General features: G+C 40.3%; 1 protein-coding gene across 2 annotated transcripts in view; it reads right to left on the bottom strand.

Moving 5' to 3' along the window:
• The window catches only part of LOC137094710 (ubiquitin carboxyl-terminal hydrolase 42-like), a 41,231-nt gene that overhangs the window by 11,246 nt on the left and 10,686 nt on the right, over positions 1-19,299 (bottom strand). For both annotated transcript variants that reach the window (XM_067461303.1, XM_060786669.2), the window contains exons 2-14: positions 18,294-18,543; positions 17,064-17,264; positions 16,349-16,459; positions 15,499-15,601; positions 15,318-15,385; positions 14,842-14,912; positions 13,500-13,582; positions 12,106-12,217; positions 11,044-11,184; positions 7,843-7,943; positions 6,305-6,458; positions 3,491-4,237; positions 1,382-1,473 (exon numbers count right to left, since the gene is read on the bottom strand). In XM_067461303.1, coding sequence (XP_067317404.1) covers positions 1,382-1,473; positions 3,491-4,237; positions 6,305-6,458; positions 7,843-7,943; positions 11,044-11,184; positions 12,106-12,217; positions 13,500-13,582; positions 14,842-14,912; positions 15,318-15,385; positions 15,499-15,601; positions 16,349-16,459; positions 17,064-17,264; positions 18,294-18,534 — 2,225 coding nt within the window. In that variant the 5' untranslated portion in view covers positions 18,535-18,543. The remainder of the gene's footprint in view (positions 1-1,381; positions 1,474-3,490; positions 4,238-6,304; positions 6,459-7,842; positions 7,944-11,043; positions 11,185-12,105; positions 12,218-13,499; positions 13,583-14,841; positions 14,913-15,317; positions 15,386-15,498; positions 15,602-16,348; positions 16,460-17,063; positions 17,265-18,293; positions 18,544-19,299) is intronic.

Genomic DNA, 19,299 nt, shown 5'->3' with positions numbered 1-19,299 from the left:
GAAAGGCCCTTCAAGGCTAAAGGGAGGGAGGGAGGACTGGGGAGGGAAAGTGCCTCAGAGCGCCGCGGTGGCAAAAACTCTAATAATAATACTTTATTTATATGCTGCTCTATCTCCTCTAGGGGACTTAGGGCAGTTTATAGCTCCATAGAAATCAAAAGTGAAAGAAAAGGGGGATATGCAGTATCTAGCAGACTGCCCTTCTCCCATCTGTTACTCTCGAGATGATGGCACAAGTTGCGATCCAGCACATAGGGAGAGTGCTAGGCTGGGGAAGGCTTTAATAAACTGAAATGTGCTATCATTTTGCACAGACCGTTTCTCTCTCCTTTCCCTACATGGCATAAGCAAGACTAGAATACGTTTTGGGCTTCAACTTAAGCATTTCCTGATGTCCAAGTATTGAGGATTACTACTGTAAAAGGCGTGGCACCTCCATCAGTCGATCAACAAACACATTTGTTTGGGATTTCCTTGTCCACTGAATGACCCCTGTCTCCACTTAAATCCCTACCCCATGGATCATCTGCATTGGATGATGGAGCCCTGTTTGTAGGTGACCCACTTTGCCATTCTGGAGAGCAAGAAACCATTGCTCATGTCCACATCTGAACTGCAGTGTAGCCCTCCTTGTGCCTCTGTTGTTTCTTCCAGCCTGGAGAAATACAGCACTGATAAACATAGTCTGCACTGTAGCTTTAGTGGGCCAGTAATCTTTTCTTACCAAAACTGAAAGCACTACAAGCTGATCAAGTGTAGGCCTACATTTCTCTGGGAGGCAGGATTTTTGAAGCTATGTCAACATATTTAAGCCAGAAAAAGTAGAAGCGCAAAGACAGTAGTGCAAGTCGTGCAGACAATTCCTCTGCCACTCAGGATATTCTGTGTTGTGGCAGCTTTATCTCCATTCCTAATTTTCACATCGATTCCAGAGAGAAAGCCATGAATATGGCATCTGTTAAACTAGGGGTGGGAATTGTGTAGTCCGACACCAGGAACAGCATGATTCTCATCTATACATACACTTCCCAACCTTCCCAGGTTGTGGCAGTACAGTGTATTGCTATGACTGAGGAGGAAAGAAGTAAGCATGCAGACAGAACAATAGGTAAACCTCTGAGGTATACTTGCATTAATAAAGGTCAGTGATTCCCAACCTTTGGGCCTCCAGGTGTTTTGGACTCCAACTCCCAGAAATCCCAGCCAGCTTTCCAGCTGTTAGGAATGGTGGTAGCTGAAGTCCAACACCTGGAAGCCCATAGGTTGGGAACCACTGCACTAATGTGACAACTTCCTAAAAGCATTCTGAAGCCCTGATGAACATCTAAGAGATAATACAAGGAAATTAATTCAGAAAAGGCATGGATGTTGTTTTTTTTACCTTATGTCTCCTGAAAAGGGTTTCAGTTGATTGTATCTGAAAGAGTCTAAGATCCTGTCTTCAGGAACTGGCGTCAAACCTGTGGGCGCACCCTGTTAATTAGAAACGGAGAAAGATTAGCACCTAGAATGAAAAGACCAAAGAAGACTCTGGAGCCTGGTCGGAATTACAGTACACAATTGCCCTCTGAAGATGGGCAGCAGATAAAACCAGCTGTGTGGTCCAGCATTACTATCGGAATAAAAACGTATTGCCTTAATGAAGGAGAAGACATCATCTGGCTGGAAGACACTTAACACAAAATGCGATAAATTGGAACTGATTCCCAACAGTACGGACACTGAGGATTGGTAGTTCCCAGATTTGGGAACTGGGTAAATGGCTGCCAAAGATAGGGCTGAATCCACCCCAAGAAGAAGGTGCATAACCCAGGAGTATCAACAAAGCCTCTCATGGCAGCAAAAGACCAGATCAACTCAATGGCTGAGAGTATCAGCTTTGAGTGACCTGCCAGCTATGGCCTTTTGTGATGACAAATAACGTACCTACAATAGTATATGTACCACTAGGTTCCCAATTAGACTTATACATGCATTGCATCATGGGGCTTCCCTTTACAGCAGTGGTTCCCAACCTTTTTTTTTTTCCAGGGACCACTTTGACCAAGGACTACTCTCCAACATAAGTACCAAAAGGGTTACGAATCAGTTTTTGGTCAACTTTAGATTCAGTTTGGTTATTGGGGTGCTGATTCAGAACATTGCACTGGACAGACCACATCAGCTCTAGTTTCTGATACAGAACATATGCCATCCAGTAGTCGCCATCTGCTCGCCCAAAGAAAACCATATTTAATAATCTAGAGCTGATGTGGTCTATCCAAGGCAATTTTCTGAATTGGCACCCCAAATAATTCCAAGAAAAGACCTAAAAATGAAGGCACCAAGAAAAAAAGGTTTTCTGGTTGGGCTATGTTATTATTAGTGGATTTTGTTAACACTTGTGTCAAAAAAAGAAGGGGCTGAAGTTGAAAAAAAATCAAAAAGTGGAGCGTGAGACCCAAGAAACTGTCTCTATTGGCTTTAATAATAATAATAATTATTATTATTATTATTATTATTACTATTATTATTATTCTACGGGGGACTAAGCAGGGTCTTACAAAGGGCTGCTTTCCCATTACAACTGATGTGTGGCAAAGGGAGCTAATAATAATTAATATTTAGCTCCCTCCAAGTTACTTGGGGGACTCTTCTTTCTCTTGCTCTACTCCAACGGCACTGGGGAAGTAATGAAAAGGTGAGGGCAACGGCACTGGCTTCCTTCCTTCCTTTCTTCTCTCTCTCGCTCTCCTCCAACCATGGAACACACCTCCAGCCACGGAATATATTTTAGGGCTCGTGGCCCACCAGGTAATGCAGGGGCAGTAGATAGATTATTAACAGGAACACCCTTCAAAAACATCTATTTTAAAGGGAACTGCCAATATGCTTCTAATATGAATTCAGGGCACTGGCCAAGATATTTAAAGTCCTAAACACCTGCAGGTTTTTATCTGTTGGGCTGATAAGCCATAACTCTGAGGGAGATTCCATGGTGGTTTAGAAACTGGAAACCAACCTGAGGGATGCTCACTCCACTTCCAGCCTGACTAACTCGTTCTCTGACTAACTTAATTCCCTCCACCAGGCCAATGCTCAACTGTAGCCAGCGCTGAGGTGGATTTCAAACTCTAGTTGTGACAGAATTGGATAGATGTTAACCATCGGTATTAGTTTACCCTGGGTCAAGAATGACAAAAGAAGGAAGTGGGAATGTGGTCTAGAGCAGGCACAGCTAGAGAGGAGCGTGGCTTTAATTTGTTTTTATATCCATGCCTTTTTGCCATGGCACTCTCTCGTCCAAGATGGAATGGAAGCTTCCCTCCCAGGCACTCTCCTATTTAACACAAATCAGATCAGACACAAATCTGATTAACTCCAACAAAACTGCTGCATCGTGTGGTTTCCAAGACCACACGCTGGGACCATGAAATCTGTGTTATCGATGGCTAGGAACTAGTGTCACAACTCCAATGAATCACAGAAACCAGAGTGGGAATGGACTCACTTTTCCAGGCAATCCATTCGTTTTGGAGAATGGGTTTTCTGACGATTTCACAGGCTTTGCTTGGCAAATGGAATCATTGCATATTTGTCCATTTTGTTTAGGGGAATCATTCAGACTAATGGAAAAGACGACTGTAATATTTTTGGATGGCTCATGTGGCGGTACCTCCTTCTCAGGATTGTGAAATGATGAACAGGAGCTCTCTAACACAGCGGATGCCTTTTCACTCGAAATGCCATTGAAAGGTTTGGAGTGGCCGTTCTCCTTCACGAGTCCTTTCAATTCCTCGTCAGAGTCTTCCGAAGACTCAGCCCCATAAGGGACCAGCATGCTCGGGCTGAGTTTGGACTTGCCGTTCACTACCAGCTTGGAAGACGGTTCGCTAGGAGCTGTCTGTTTGGGGACCTGGGTAGCAGCCAATGCTGTCGACGCACTTGAGGTAGATTGCACGGCAGAAGGGTTGGAAATGGTTGAGGACGGGGCTGGCTTGTTGAGGTTGTCCAAGGTACAGCTGGCATGAGAGACACTTTGGCGACCAGGCAGCTTGTTGTTGTGAATACTGATGGTTATTTTTTGCTTTTTGGAAGGGTCAGGCGCGGTAGCAGTGGCGGGCCTGTTTATTGTCCAGTTTGGGATGGATGTGGCCGGAGGGGCAGAAGACGGCCTGCTGAGGGTGGCATTGCTAGCAATCGCAGAACTGCTGGCAGGCTCTTTTAGGGATCCCGTTCCATTCAGATGATTGGACGTCTGCAATAATAAGAGAACAACCATTACGAAAGTGTACGAAAGTGTAACAACTAACATTTCAAAACATTTAGTAGTTTTGCTTATTCTCAGCTCACTTCTCCCATATTTACTTTATTCAGAAATGCTACTGACAAGGGTTAAGATTTCTTCACCGTGGTTTATCACATTTTCTGGATTTACAAACTAGAACTAGGTGTGATGCTAGGATTGAAGAAGGCAGAAGGGGTCAAAACAGTCCAAGTCGAGGCTCAAAGGGTGAATGAGAATAGAGTAAGTCAAGGCAGTCCGAGTCAAACACACAGGAAAGCTGGTCTGAGCAAAGGTTCTTGAGCTGCTACTGAAGCGGCGGATGAAGAGAACTGGAGACAGTAGCCCCTCCCACTGGCTATATATGCTTGCAAGGGGACAATGGGCAGGGCTACCGCCAAAATGTTTAATAAATGTCTAGAAGGTTCCGAAGCTATTCTGCACAGGCACAGAAAGTACCATATGTGCGATTCATAGGGACCACAATGGGAAACATCCCTTCTAACTTCTGCTGGGAAAATCCTTGCAAGAATCCTTGCAAACCGCCTTTGACCTGTCTCAGAAGACACCCTCCCAGAATCCCAGAATGCCCCTCCAGAGGAACGGTGGACATGATCTTCACTGCATGACAGCTCCAAGAAAAATGCATGTAACAAAACCAACCTCTGTACATGGCATTCATTGACCTTGTAAAGGTATTCCACACAGTGAATCGCAGTGCTCTCTGGACCATCCTCTAAAAAAATCGAGTGCCCTGACAGATTTGTGAGCATCCTACGGCTCCTCCACGATGACGTAATGGACACCTCAATGTTGTTGAGTCAGGAATGTGGTGGAAGAAGCAAGGCCTCTTCAAAGCCAATGGGACTATTTTCTTCCTTGTTAATTAATGGCAATTGATTGCTACTTCTGCTCCATGGCAAATACTTCCCATAAGGCAACTGCATTTTTCAGTATAGTCACAATCCTATCCTTCATTTCTTTCTTCTTCTTTTTTAAATTATATATGTTTATTTTAATACATACACAACATTTATAGTTCCCACCACCATGAGGATTGTTTTCTTTTACATATTAATCCTTTTTTAGATTAACCTTATAAATTAACATACTATATAACATTTGTATCCTATTTCTTTCTTTCTTTTTCTTAAATATTTTAATATTTTTTAAATTAATTATTTGACATAATCTCATACATAATCAGAAAATATACATTCAGAAATACTGGAACATGTCTAGATCTGTATGTAGACAGCAACTTGTACAAAGTAAGTGTAACATATTATACCATTCACTCAAGTTTAAGACACTTTCAAAGGAAAATCCATGCAAACTATTCCTAACTAGAACTGAGTCTATCTAGCTAGCAGCAATAGTGTCATCAGCTACTCCCACCCCCATATCATATGCAAAAAAAAAAAAAAAAAAAAAAAAAAAATTAAATGCCAATGTATTTTGGGGGGGGGGGGGGGGGGCTTATCCTTCGTTTCTTGAGTACCCTGTGGTTGTATTTTTGCGATCTATGGCTGCCAGAGAGCAATGTAATCTTTGTGGGTTGAAAACAAAGCTATGTTCACTAGCTTTAAAGTAGGAAATTGTGGTTCCTTTGTTTAAGAAGTCATAGTGGCTTAGTTCTATCACCATCGCAAGGCTATATCCATACATTTGGAATCCAAACCAAGATGTGATCTTCTGAATGCATCTCCTCCTTTGGATGAAGCTTCCTTGCTTAGGCGATCCCTCGTAGCCTGAGGATGACTACACTGAAGAATGCAGTTGCCTTAGGCAGAAGTATCCTTGCAGTCAGAACATCCTTGATTAAAGGAAGGTTGGGGACTGGATATATCAAATGCTTTCATTAAAGCACAGATAGATATACAACAGATTTATCACCTATACATCCAGGTGTTGCTGCTTTCCATCAATGTTGCAACGAGTAGCAGTTGCAATAATGCAATTTTAGAAACTGAAGCCTTCAATAAACACCTGCTCTCTTAACCAGCATACGTTATGTCAATCTCCACAAGAAAGAATTACCTTAATCATGTGAGGAGGGAGCTGTGGCCCAATAAATCCTGGGGAAGTCTGTTTATTATTGACCACTCGCTGATTAATGACCGGCCGGGGAGAAGACTGCCCTGGAGTGTGAGCAGAATGAATGTGTTCGCCGCCATTTTTCATGTCATGGGACCTAAAGAAATACATTAAAAAGACACAATTTCTTAACTGAGCCTCTTCATTGAGCTTTTTGCACAACCTTGTACTTATTGTACATGATTCAATCTTGTTTTCTAGAATGGTATATTCAATGTGTCACATTTGGATCCTACCCTTTTCTCCAAGAGTTGTGAAGTGGGGTTTTCACTTTACAGCAACAAGGAAAGCTAGACTACTACAAAGAAGATCTGAAACTAGGTTTCATCCCTATCAAAACTCATCATTCTGGTACCACAACACCCAATTAATGACTCTAAGGCTACACCACTAACTCTTTTCTTTTACAGTGACAAAAGGCAGTAAGGAAAAAAGACTATGGATTTAATACATGGCTAAGTCCCTTTTACTTTTTAGATTCAATTAGTAGTAGGCTCATGTTGTTATGTGATGTGAGACAGTAAAACAAGATAATCTCATGGCACCTTAAAGCAGGTATGGGCAAATCCAGGCCTGGGGGCCGGATACGGTCCCTTGGGCTCTTTTCACAGGCCCTCCTCTCTCACCGTCCTATCACTCCTTCCTCCTTCCTTCCCTTTCTCACCTTCCACCCTTTCGTCCTTTGATCCTTCCTTCCCTCTCTCCCTCTTTCTCTTTCCTTCCTTTTTGTATTTTTTCCTTCTCTCCTCCTCCCCTCCCTCTTTCTCCCTCCCTCTATTCCCTTCCAACCTTTCGTCCTTCCTTTTCTCTTCCCTTCCTTCCTTCCATCCTTTCATCCTTTCCTCCCTTTTGTCTTTCCTTCTTCCTTCCTTCCCTTCCTTCCCACTTTTTCATCCTTCCTGTCCTCTTTCCTCCCTCTTTCTCCTTCCTTCCTTCTTTTCCTTTTGTCTTTCCTTCCTTCTCTTTCCTTTATCCTTCACTTCCTTCCTTTATTCCACTCTTCTCTTCCTTTCTTCCTTCCCTTTTCCCTTCCCCCTCCTTCCCTTCCTTTGTTCCACCCTTCCTTCCCTTTTGTATTTCCTTCCTCCTTACCTCCCTCCTTTCCCTCCCTCTTTCTCCTTCCATCCTTCCCTTCCTCCCTATCGTCTGTCCTTCCTTCTCTTTTCCCATCTTTCTTCCCTTCCTTCCATCCCCGGGCAGCCAGTCCTCCTAGAATGCAGCACCAAGTTAGAAAATTTGCCCATGCTTGTTTATCATCAGCTTTCATACATGTCCACTTAAACCCACTTCAATCAGATGTACATTTACAAAGGGTAAAGGCTATGCCAAATAAAACCTGTAAATGCATAAACTGCCTCAAGACTTTTTGCTGTTTTATTACCATAGTCTCTCCCCCCCCCCCCCCCCCCCCCACTTTGCCTGCTGAAATTATAGAAAGACAGTGTATAAAGGAAAGCACCATTAGGAATATTTGATATTACCTGATATAAAAAAGCACATAGGCTTGCTGATTCAATACCGTTCTGATGTCACTGTTTGAAACCGTGGAGTCATTCATCTGATACCACTGCCCATTACTGGCCTATAATAGGGAAAAAAGAAGTCATTATATCTGCAAATTTATTATTCCTTAGGAGCAAAACATGATACTGGTTATGATATACCCTTTTAGAAGATATAGAAGACTAGAGAGTTAATGTGGTGTGTGAGAGAGAACCGATGAGGAACTCACTCTCAACAATCTTGGCCTAGTCTTTTGGTATTACTTAACTGATTACAAAACTGTGGTTTTCTGATTTTTATTCAGCTGAATTCAAAGTGAATTCTAGATCTGGAGTAGGGATCATTTGGCTCTCCAGATGCTGTCACAATGCAGCTCTCATCAATCATGGTCAGCATAAACCAACATCATCTGCTGGATCGCATGGTTTCTAGTCCTTCTTTGGAAACATCCCAATCTAGTTATTTGTTTGGTTTGTAGACTGAAACTATCTTCATGGATGATCTGCATGGGGAGCTGAACAAAGCAAGTGCATTCAGGCTTATTCAGCTAGACATCTCTGGTGCTATTTTTATCACTGAATCACACAAGGAATTTCTGCTACTGGAGTTTGGAGGGTTGTGCAAAACAAAGGGATCCTTGGAAAGGTCAAACGAAAATTGCTGAAACCCAATACTAAAGAAACAGATAACGTTTTCCCCTTCTGCATTATATTATATGTGCGTGTGTTTTAATCTATGCAATGTATTGTATTGTTTTATGTTCACATGTTTTTAAATGTGTTGCAACTTACCTTGAGTCATCAGGAGAGGTGGGTAATAAATAAAATGTATTTATTTATTTATTTATTTACAACATTTATATGAAGCCCTTCTCACCCCGAAGGGGACTCAGAGAGGCTTACAAGTTATATTATATATTATATCATCAGCATAGCACAATATTAGTACCATACATCCCCATATTGTACTACAAATAATATGAAATATATAATTTATTATACTGTAGTATTATTATTATTATATTCTATTATATTATAATATTATCAATATTATTTGTATATACAATATATTATATTATTAGCACAGCACAATATTAGTATTATATATTACTATATTGTACTACACCACTATACTGTAATATTATTAGTAATATTGCATGTAATATAAATATATAATTCTTATATTATTATTATTATTATTATTATTATTATTATTATTATTTGGAACACAACAAGATGAGTCCACAGCAAACAAAATCACTCTGCTGGCTGTTGTATTGGATCACACGTCGGACACTTCCCAAGTGTCTAGGACTGTGTGATGTATCAGTGAATAATGTGTGCAGATTTTTTAATTTATTTATTTACAGTACTTATATACTGCTTTTCTCACCCCTAGGGGGGCTCAGTAAGGTGGCCTTCTGCAGCTGGCAGATGGTAATGATGTCAGTGCCGATTGTGTTTAAGTGCAGGCCAAGGTCTTTAGGCACTGCGCCCACTGGGACCACCTTTACTGGCTTGTGCCAGAGTCTTTGCAGTTTGATCTTTAAATAATAATAATAATAATAATAATAACTATTATTATTATTATTATTATGGCTAACATTTCACAACAATCCAATGTGCTTAGAATTCTAAACATCCAGTAGGGTTGTGAACATTAGAAAGAAAATGCCTTGATGTTCTGAAGAAAGCAATCAGAAGCAAGATGAACTGCCCTCTAGTGGGAGAAGACAATGAAATTATCACTACAGAGCAAGTAGTGAAAGAAGGCAAGATAACAAGTATCTTGCTTAACAGATTAGTTAAAAACCGTTTACAAAAACAGGACGAGATTGTCATAGGAAGAGAGTCAGTCTTCCACGTAATTCTATTTTAGAGAAGTAGGAGGACTCGGCAGCTTGCAAATCAATATAGCTATGGGTTTAAACCAGCTAACTGGTGGGTGGGTGAACTTGCACTCGATTGAGGCCTTCACAAATCAGGTGACACTAAAGCCAAAGAACCCCAACCTCATCTCTCTCTAAGCATTTATCCATGTAGGATACCCCAAGTCCAGGAAAACCTGTCTGCAGCAAAACCTGACTTAGAAGATTTTGTTTGCTCAGGTATACCTCAGTTAATTAAATAGGTGAGTTCCTAAAATCTGTACCTGTTCTTTCCATGTTATTTCTTCCTCTCTTACCAATTTTGAATTGAGCTCAGAACTGTGCACTACTCAGACCACAAATGATTGTTACATATTTGTTTTATATTATACTATGTGTGGTTGTTTTTATACTGCTTCTGGATTATTAAATATGGTTTTCTGTGGGCGAGCAGATTGTGACTACTGGATGGCATATGTTCTGTACCAGAAACTAGAGCTGGTGTGGTCTATCCAAAGCAATTTTCTGAATCAGCACCCCAAATAACCAAACTGAATCTGGAGTTGACCAAAAACTGATTCATAACCCTTTTGATACTAATGTTGGAGAGTGGTCCCTGTCCAAGTGGACCCTAGTTAAAAAAAAGGTTGGGAACCACTGCTTTATAGTAAAGACAGCACTAACAAAATGAAGGGGGGAGGTGTGGGCGAGAGGCAGCTCTATGTGGTAACTTTCTAAAAACCTAGACAGTGGGGCTAACTTCCATGTGTCTCCCAGAAGTGTCTCTGTTAGCAGTCATTTTGTTTGGTTCTACTTGTGGGAGGAGGTGGTTGCAAGATTGCTAGGCTGCAAGGGAGCGACAACCATTTAGTCCCTTCATTCCAAGAAGTCAGGAATGAATTCTACTATCACATAGTTTTATATGGTATGCTAGAAACTAAACCAATATTGTATAGAGGACTCTGAGAAACCAGGTTCGAATCCCCACTCAGCCATGAAAACCCACTGTGTGGCCTTGAACAAGCCACATTCACTGAGCCTCAGAAAAAGGCAATAGCAACTCTATCTGAACCATTCATCCCAAGAAAACCTGGTGATAAGTTCACCTTAGGGTTGTAATAAGTCATGGACAACTTGAAAACACTAAACAGCTGGATCCAATTATTGTTTGCTGTCTCTGTACTATTCTCCACTTGAATCAATATTCTGAAGATGGCAAGTCATCAACCTTACAAAGCCTTGAATACTTCGTAGAGAGGCTACACATAGAAAATATTGAATAAATGAAGGGGGAAATTAAAGGTATACTAACTTTAATGTAACAGTAGTAGTGTCCTGCATGACAGCTGAAGCCAGTGTGGACCAGAACGGCATACAATGCATAAATAATTGGCTCTCCATTTGGCTGGGACATATACGGCCGAATATCCAAATACTCAGGATATTTTACCTCCTAAAGAGAAAAAAAAATACTTGCATTTTTTGGGAAATACTTCAGTAGGACAAATCATTCATTTACCATCTGTTTAAAAATACAAATCCTTTAAAAGTATGTCTCTATTTGACATAAAAATTATAAAGTGTAAAATATCATAAATGGGAGATATTAAAAAGTAACTATTCAATTAACAAAATTAACAGTATATTAAAATAGATGCAAACCAATAACATATACATAAAAAGAAGCCATTATAAAAAATTACATTTCCAGAAGTTCTATATAAGGGGTTTCTAATCTTTGGCCCTTTAGATGTTCTGGACTTGAGTTCCTGGAATCTGTCATACTTGGCCATGCTGGCAGAGGATTCTGGGAGATGAAGTACTAAACAAAGAGCAAAGATTGCAACTTAGCTGCCCAAGGACTTTAACTCAAATAATACATAACACTTGCTCATAGAGCAGATGAACAACAAAAACAAGAATGAAAGAAAAGATAATAAATGGACATTGTTGCTAGTTGCGTTCAATGCTCCTATCATAAATATGATTTATTTTTAAATCTTTTTATACTATTGGGTTGTTGTGAGTTTTCCAGGCTGTATGGCCAAGTTCCAGAAGCATTCTCTCCTAACGTTTCACCCACATCTATGGCAGGCATCCTCAGAGGTTGTGAGATCTGTTGGAAACAAGGCAAATGGGGTTTATATATCTGTGGAATGTCCAGAATGGGAGAAAGAACTCTTGTCTTTGCAGTTGGCTACCTTGATTAGCATCGAATGGCAGTTGGCCACCTTGATTAGCATCAAATGGCCTTGAAGCTTCAAAGCCGAGATGATGCTTAAATTCGTTTTCAGTACGTTGATTGTAACATGCTTTAACATTCATATGTAGCACTACAACATGTCATTGAGGTACAACTGTAGCACACTGTTACCTTCGTAATTTTGCCACCGCTGAAATTTGCAAATCGCTTCAGGGACAAGGTGAGGACATTTGAGGCTCGATGTACAGTAAACCGCTTTGATGCAGGGACCATTTTTTTACACCTAAAACATTACACAGAGAACAACCTCTTCATCTTTCGGGATTATTTTCTTTTGCATTTATTTTTCTTTCTACAGTCTACACAGTGATTTGTCATTAGTATACATGCCAGCGGTCATAAATAAATAATGTCAGTTCAAAATAGCTGATTCTAAAACAGTGGTTCTCAACCTTCCTAATGCTGCGACCCTTTAATACAGTTCCTCATGTTGTGGTAACTCTCAACCATAGAAGTATTTTCGTTGCTACGTACTTCATAACTGTAATTTTTCTACTGTTGTGAATCGTAATGTAAATATCTGATATGCAGGATGTATTTCCATTCACTGGACCGGAATTGGCACAAATATCTGATATGCCCAAATTTGAATACTGGTGGGGTTGGGAGTGGGTTGATTTTGTCATTTGGGAGTTGTAGCTGCTGGGACTTATAGTTCACCTACAATCAAATAGCATTCTGAACTCCACCAAGGATGGAATTGAACCATACTTGGCACACAGAACTCCCATGACGAACAGAAAAACTGGAAGGATTTGGTGGACACTGATCTTATGTTTTGGAGTTATAGTTCAGCTACATCCAGAAAGAACTACAGACTCAATCAATGATGGATTTGGACCAAACTAGGCATGGATACTCAGTATGCCCAAATGTGAACACTGGTGGAGTTTGGGGAAAATAGACCTTGACATTTAGTTGTAGTTGCTGGGATTTATACTTCACCTACAATCACAGAGCATTCTGAATCCCACAGCAATAGAATTGGGCTAAACTTCCCACAGAGAACCCCCATGATGTTTTCCGATGGTCTTTGGTGACCCCTGATACTCCCTTACGACCTCCCCCCCCCCCCAGGGGTCTCAACCCCCAGGTTCAGAAACGCTGTTCTAATGGGTTAACTCTCCCAAGCAAACAGAAAACAATTATTTTTGCAACTCACTCCATGTCTCATTTATTTGTCAAGAATGGGTCATACCATTAAGGTTTGGATTTTTGTATTATACACATATAAGGTTTAGAAATCTGGCTGGTCTTTTTTATTTTAGATATATCATCCAAAAGAGCATTTATTACATAACACAATAAGCCCTTAGTATCTGCTATTCCTTATGAAAATGGCAAAATCAAGGTTTGGGTTTGTGGGTGGGAATGTGGGGGGGGGGGGATATAAGGAATTCAAGCAGTGGATGTTTGAATCCATGGATATGGAAGGCCAACTGCAAGACATAGAAACCCATCCAGGTTTTTCTTTTAATAGAGATAGAAAGTAATATTCTTCTTACTTGCTACATTTATAGGCATTTTCACCATCAAGCTGTTCTGGTTTGACAAACTGCTCCAGAGCTTTATTGATACTTTGAGCAGACTAAAATGAGAGGAAAAGAAAACTGAATTGAGTATCACACATCACACATCAATAAATAAACATACTCGCTTTAACAACAGCTCTAAGATCTGCTGACTCATTACATGGAGATCCCTTCCACATACCAAGTGCTTTAAATCAGCGCATCGGGATTTCAAAACAAGAACCAAACACATTCCACTTGTACCAAGCCACAAATTTTGTAAACCCATATTCACAGTAATAAATCAGGGATGTGCAACTTGCAGCTCTCCATCAGTTGTTGGATTACAACACCCATGAACTCTAGTTGGCAGAGCCAGTGGTGAGGGATGATGGCTGCTGCAATCCAGAAACATCTGTAGAGTTGCAAATTAACCATCTCTATTTTAGTCATAGGCATAGCATGTTTTTATTTTTCCAGGACACATGCTGCCTGAAACAGTGAACAGTCCAGTGGCACCTTTAAGACCAACACATTTACTATAACACAAACTTCGGAGTACAGTCAGCCCTTCACATTAGTGGGTTTGACTTTTGCAGATATTATTATTCATGGATATGATCAAAATGCTATTTCGAGGAATCTCCAGATCAGAGGTGTCAAACCCCTGGCCCTCCAGATGTTTGGGCCTCCAACTCCCAGAAGCCTTAGCCAGCTTGTCCAATGGGCTGGAATCCAGGGAGTCCAAAACACCGCAGTTTGACACCACTGCTCTAGATCCTCCAGGGCAACTCTATGGTCAACCTCTATTGGAAGTTGATCATAGAGTCATGCTGAAGGTCTGCAAGATTCCTGGAGTGATAGAAAGAAGAGCAATTTTTATTTGTATTTTTTCTATTTTCGTGGGATCCTGTGCCCCTTACCCCAGTGAATGCGGAGGGCTGGCTGCAATTTCAGATATATATATATATTTTCAAAAGGTGACACTGCACTTTGGTTTAGCTGCAACTGACAAACACAACTAATCCTTTGGAAATCACCTGAGTTAAAGCATTTCTTCATAGAATGCATAATTAAATGTATGGAATTCACTGTCACATGATGTGGTGACACCCGTAAGGTTAGACGGAATTAGACAAATTCATGCAGGATTGGTCTGTCAGTGGCTTATTGATCATGCTCATGATCTGGCAGCATTTCCATATTCTGGATTGGAAAATAAAATGCATGGTAATATTTGTTTCAATGAAGTGTTTTATGTATAAACCTCACCCTCCCTCCAAATCACTCCACTGTGGTAGAAGAGCTGCATTAAAATTGCCCACAATCAGCATACCTTTATCTCTAGCGTGATATCCAAATAAGGATCGAATGTATCTGAAACTCCTTTGCAGTTCATGCATTTTACTGGAATTCAAAGAAAAAATAATACTATAAGCATAGTATGACAAAATAAAAACTTGAACTTACAGCATCCTGATAAATTTTGAAAACAGACAGAATTTGGATTATTTTATAATAATAATAATTATAATTATAATTATAATTATAATTATAATAATACTTTATTTCTAGACCTCCCTCTCTCTCCAAAAGGACTCATGTTTACACATTCAAAAAGGCAAGCATTCAGTGCCTGAGGTGAGTACAAACATATCAAAATAATACACAATAAAGCAACAGTAATAACAGTGAGCTTATGACAAAGAATTAAGCACTGTGATTAAAAATAAAACAATCCAATAAGACATATTTAACGAAAACATAAGTAAACATTACAACAAAAACCCTAAAAGCAATTTTGGGACATACCTCTAGATCTTAGATACCCTCCAAATATTTGGTGAATGAATGTGGTAGCCTGAGTATGTCTGTCCAATCTGAAAATTGTAAAAGTAGGAAGATGAATGAGAAGTCAAAACATACTTGAAATAACAGAGAAACAAATAGTTGGAGGGATAGGAATAATGATATTAATGTGTTTACAACTTACTTGTTGCTACCATTCAAACATGCTTTCTGCATAGCATCAACAGTGTACCGTAGAAATTCGTGTGCGTCTTCCTGATTGCCAAAACGGAAATGTTTTGCTATCCCTAAGAAGCAAAAACGACTGTTATACCAAGACAGTTAAGTTATTTTTTTATGTTTTTAGCAAGATGGGGAACCTGTTTCCCACATTCAATTTCAGGTTATTTATTTATTTACTCTATTTATATCCCACCTTTCTCTACCTCAAAGGGGACTCAAGGCGGCTTTACATATATTATACAATGCCTTTGTGCAACATACAATTAAAATACGTTTAAGTCCAAATTTAAAATTAAAAGTAAAGCACATTGAAACATATAAAAACGTGAGATGAGCACATGGAGGATTGCCAAAGGCAAAAAGGTGGAGCCAAAAACACCAGTCTATTTTAGCTTAAAGCATTTCAGCCTTTTAAAATGAGGAAAAACATGCGTGGAGACTAGGAAACCCAACAGTTTTATAACTGGAAAGGGACATGTTCACCTAGGGAACCCTTTAGGGCCAAGTAGGAATCCGAGGAGGTCTGAATTTGGCTCCAGGGCATGACTTCCTCATCCTATAAGGAGATCAAACCCGCATACCTTAGGACTTACTATACCGAATTCATCACACCAGCCACCTATGATGCCCTTCAAAGTATAGCTTAGTTCCTGCATTTATTGCTTTCTAGGAACTACCCAAACAGGAAAGGGCCCAACACAGAGGTCACAGGACAGGTCTGGCTGGGGGTGAAGGGTTATTGTGTTTGCAGGCCTAATTTGGAGCAAACCATATTGCATGCACTACATGTCAAAGCTGATAAACAAGCTTACGTCGAAGGTCATTTATGACAGGCATTGGCTTGATAACGTTGCCGGAATTCGAAAGGGCCTGGGTGATGTGACTCTGCATGGTGCACATCATGCAAAATCCTTGCTCATGACCTGTGGAGAGAAAGGCAAATTAGAATGATATTGTGTTTTTTGTGTCATGTAATTTCTGTTGTTTTAACTGCTGTTCGCCATTTTGAATCCCACCCATGGGAGAAAAAGCAGAATTAAATAAATAAATAAAATTATTTACTGTTGCAAGATGTATTCTTGCTAAGAGTCCATTAATATCTGATTCCGCATGAGACTATAACTCTAGAGCAGTGGTTCTCAACCTGTGGGTCCCCAGATGTTTTGGCCTTCAACTCCCAGAAATCCTAACAGCTGGTAAACTGGCTGGGATTTCTGGGAGTTGTAGGCCAAAACACCTGGGAGTTGAAGGCCAAAACATCTAGGGCCCACAGGTTGAGAACCACTGATGTAGAGGAAGATTTTGATAATTTCTTTTATAAACTGAACACAAGGAATAAGGTTTCTCAAATCAGCCTATTCCTTTCTCAACTTCAACACCAGCCTTTCCCAACCAGTTGGCTGCCAAATGTATGAGAATGCAACTCACATCATTGCCAGCCAGCAACATATTTGGATAGTGCCTGCTAGGGAACAGCTTTTTATTGACATATTTAGAGAAATGTAACAACTATCAAAATATACTCACATGTTTTGGAGTGTTCATGAGAAAGCATATAGTTGGCGAGTGGAGGGGTGTAGGTCAGACACTGCAAAGCTGAGTTCAGGAAGCACGTGTTGCCCAGGTTTTGGAGACCAGCTCCAACTCTGTGCATTTTTTGCCATTTTAAGCTGATCTTATCTGCTGGGAAAAGGACCTTCTGGGGTGCTGCGATGCCATCACCAATCGCTGCCAAAGAGAACAGTAGAGTAATTAAAATAATGACAAGTATAACGACTCAAAGACTTAAAAAAATATAGTGAACTAGCTGTACACACCATGCATTGCTGTGGCCAACCTTCCCTCCATCTTTCTCCCCTTCTTTCCCTCCTTCCTTTGCTCCCTCTCTCCTTTCTTTCTTCTCTACCTCTTTCCTTCCTTCTCTTTTTGCTTCCATCCTTCCTTCTCTTTCCTTCTTTCCTTTCTCCCCTCTTTCTCTCCTTTCCCTCCTTCCTTCGCCCCCTCTCCCCTTTCTCCTCTTTTTTCTTTTTTTCTCTCCTTCCTTCCTTCTCTACCTCTTTCCTTCCTTCCCCCTTTCTCTTTTCCTACTTCTTTCTCTCTTTCCTTCCTTGCTTCCTTCTCTCTTTTCTTTCTTGCCTTCCCTCTTTCTCTTCTTCTTTTTTCTTTCTGTCTTTCTTCCTTCTCTACCTCTTTCCTTACTTCCTTCACTCTTTGCTTCCATGCTTCCTTCTCTCTTTTCTTCTTTCTTGCCCTCCCTCCTTCTCTTTCTTTCTTTTTTTCTTTCTTTCTCCCCTTCCTTCCCTTTTTTCTGTATCATCATTGGGTTTTGTCATTTAATTTTGGGGGTTTTTTAAGTCCTTTCTGCTTTTTTTGGGGGGGGGGTTATGAGTGATGGTCACTCGTTGGTCTGTTAGGGGTATAGTGTCCAAATTTCGTGTCAGTTCATCCATTGGTTTTTGAGTTATGTTAATCCCACAAACGAACATTACATTTTTATTTATATAGATTTTATTTCCTAATTTAAAAAATTGAATAGACTGGAAACTTTGCCTGAAATGTGACCTTGGGAAAGCTGCTCTCTCTCAGCCTCCCTTCTGAACAATTTTTGCCAACACCCCTCCCCCTTCCCTAGTAATAATATGTTGTCCTTAGGGTTGCCCTAAGTCAGAAATTACTTGAATGCACACAATGACAACCCAATGATATAACGAAAGCAGGAGTGTTTTCTCTTTAATAAACGAAAACAGTAATGCTTACACAAATCTTTCTGAGCGGAGGCCTTGGATTTATCAGGTACAGATGAATTAGAATATACAGCAGCTCCCGGTACTGGTCCCAACGTGATTTTGTGTTTTGGCGCTTCCAGAGAAGAAGACACAGCACCCCATCCTGCAGAGCCTGAGTCCATATCTCCAGAAGCTGGTGCCACGGAGCTGAGAGGCTGCTTCTCAGAAGCCGAAGGCTTTGAGGACTCAGACGTCTTGTCAACTATGGTCATTGTTCATCTCTGAGAAACAAAAGGGGGGGGGGGGAGAAACATCAGTTTGACAAATGGCATGGCTAGAAGAGAGTTCAGTTCACCTTCAGTAATACAATATGCTTCTTTTTCCTATTAAAAGAAAATTCACCAAGGAAATGAGAAAAGGAGAAGAGTACATTTGCCAGTCACCATGCATTTCTCCCCCCAAAATCTCACCCCATTTGGAATGTTAATATTTTTGTTTAGCGAAAACATATACGCTCTCCTTGAGAACATAACGACATATGGTAATGGAAATATAAAGAAAATCCATTTGGCACAACCCTAAAGTGATTATGTTCTATCAACTGATGTATTATGTACAAACATAAGTTTTAAAAAAAAACAGCAACTGTTTTCTTTCTGCCTGAATGGGCAAGTATCATCTTGAAATACTCTTGGATAGCATACAACTTTTTGGAAAAAGCTTCTGAGGTGTTAAATGATTTTGACAGGTGTAAACAACTTGAAGAGAAGCTGCATTTTGTCTAAAGGAAATGAGAAAAGATCTCTACAAGTGGTGGCCAGCAACACAGACATCTTTAAAAGGGGATTTGATACATTTATAGAGAGGAGACATAATGGACATGCATTATCCCCAGTTTCAGAGGCAGCGTGCAGGACTATTGAGCTGTGTCTGGTCAGATGCAGGAAGGGTCTAATGTTCAAGAGTATTCAACAGCTTTCTCTAGTCATTACAAGGATTCAACACAGAGAAACTAAATTGATCAATGATACAAAAAA

The sequence above is a fragment of the Anolis sagrei genome, chromosome Y (genome assembly GCF_037176765.1).
Source record: "Anolis sagrei isolate rAnoSag1 chromosome Y, rAnoSag1.mat, whole genome shotgun sequence".
Lineage (NCBI taxonomy): Eukaryota > Metazoa > Chordata > Lepidosauria > Squamata > Dactyloidae > Anolis > Anolis sagrei.
The sequence above is the reverse complement of the archived record's forward strand: the minus strand, read 5'-3'. Positions and strand labels throughout refer to the sequence as shown.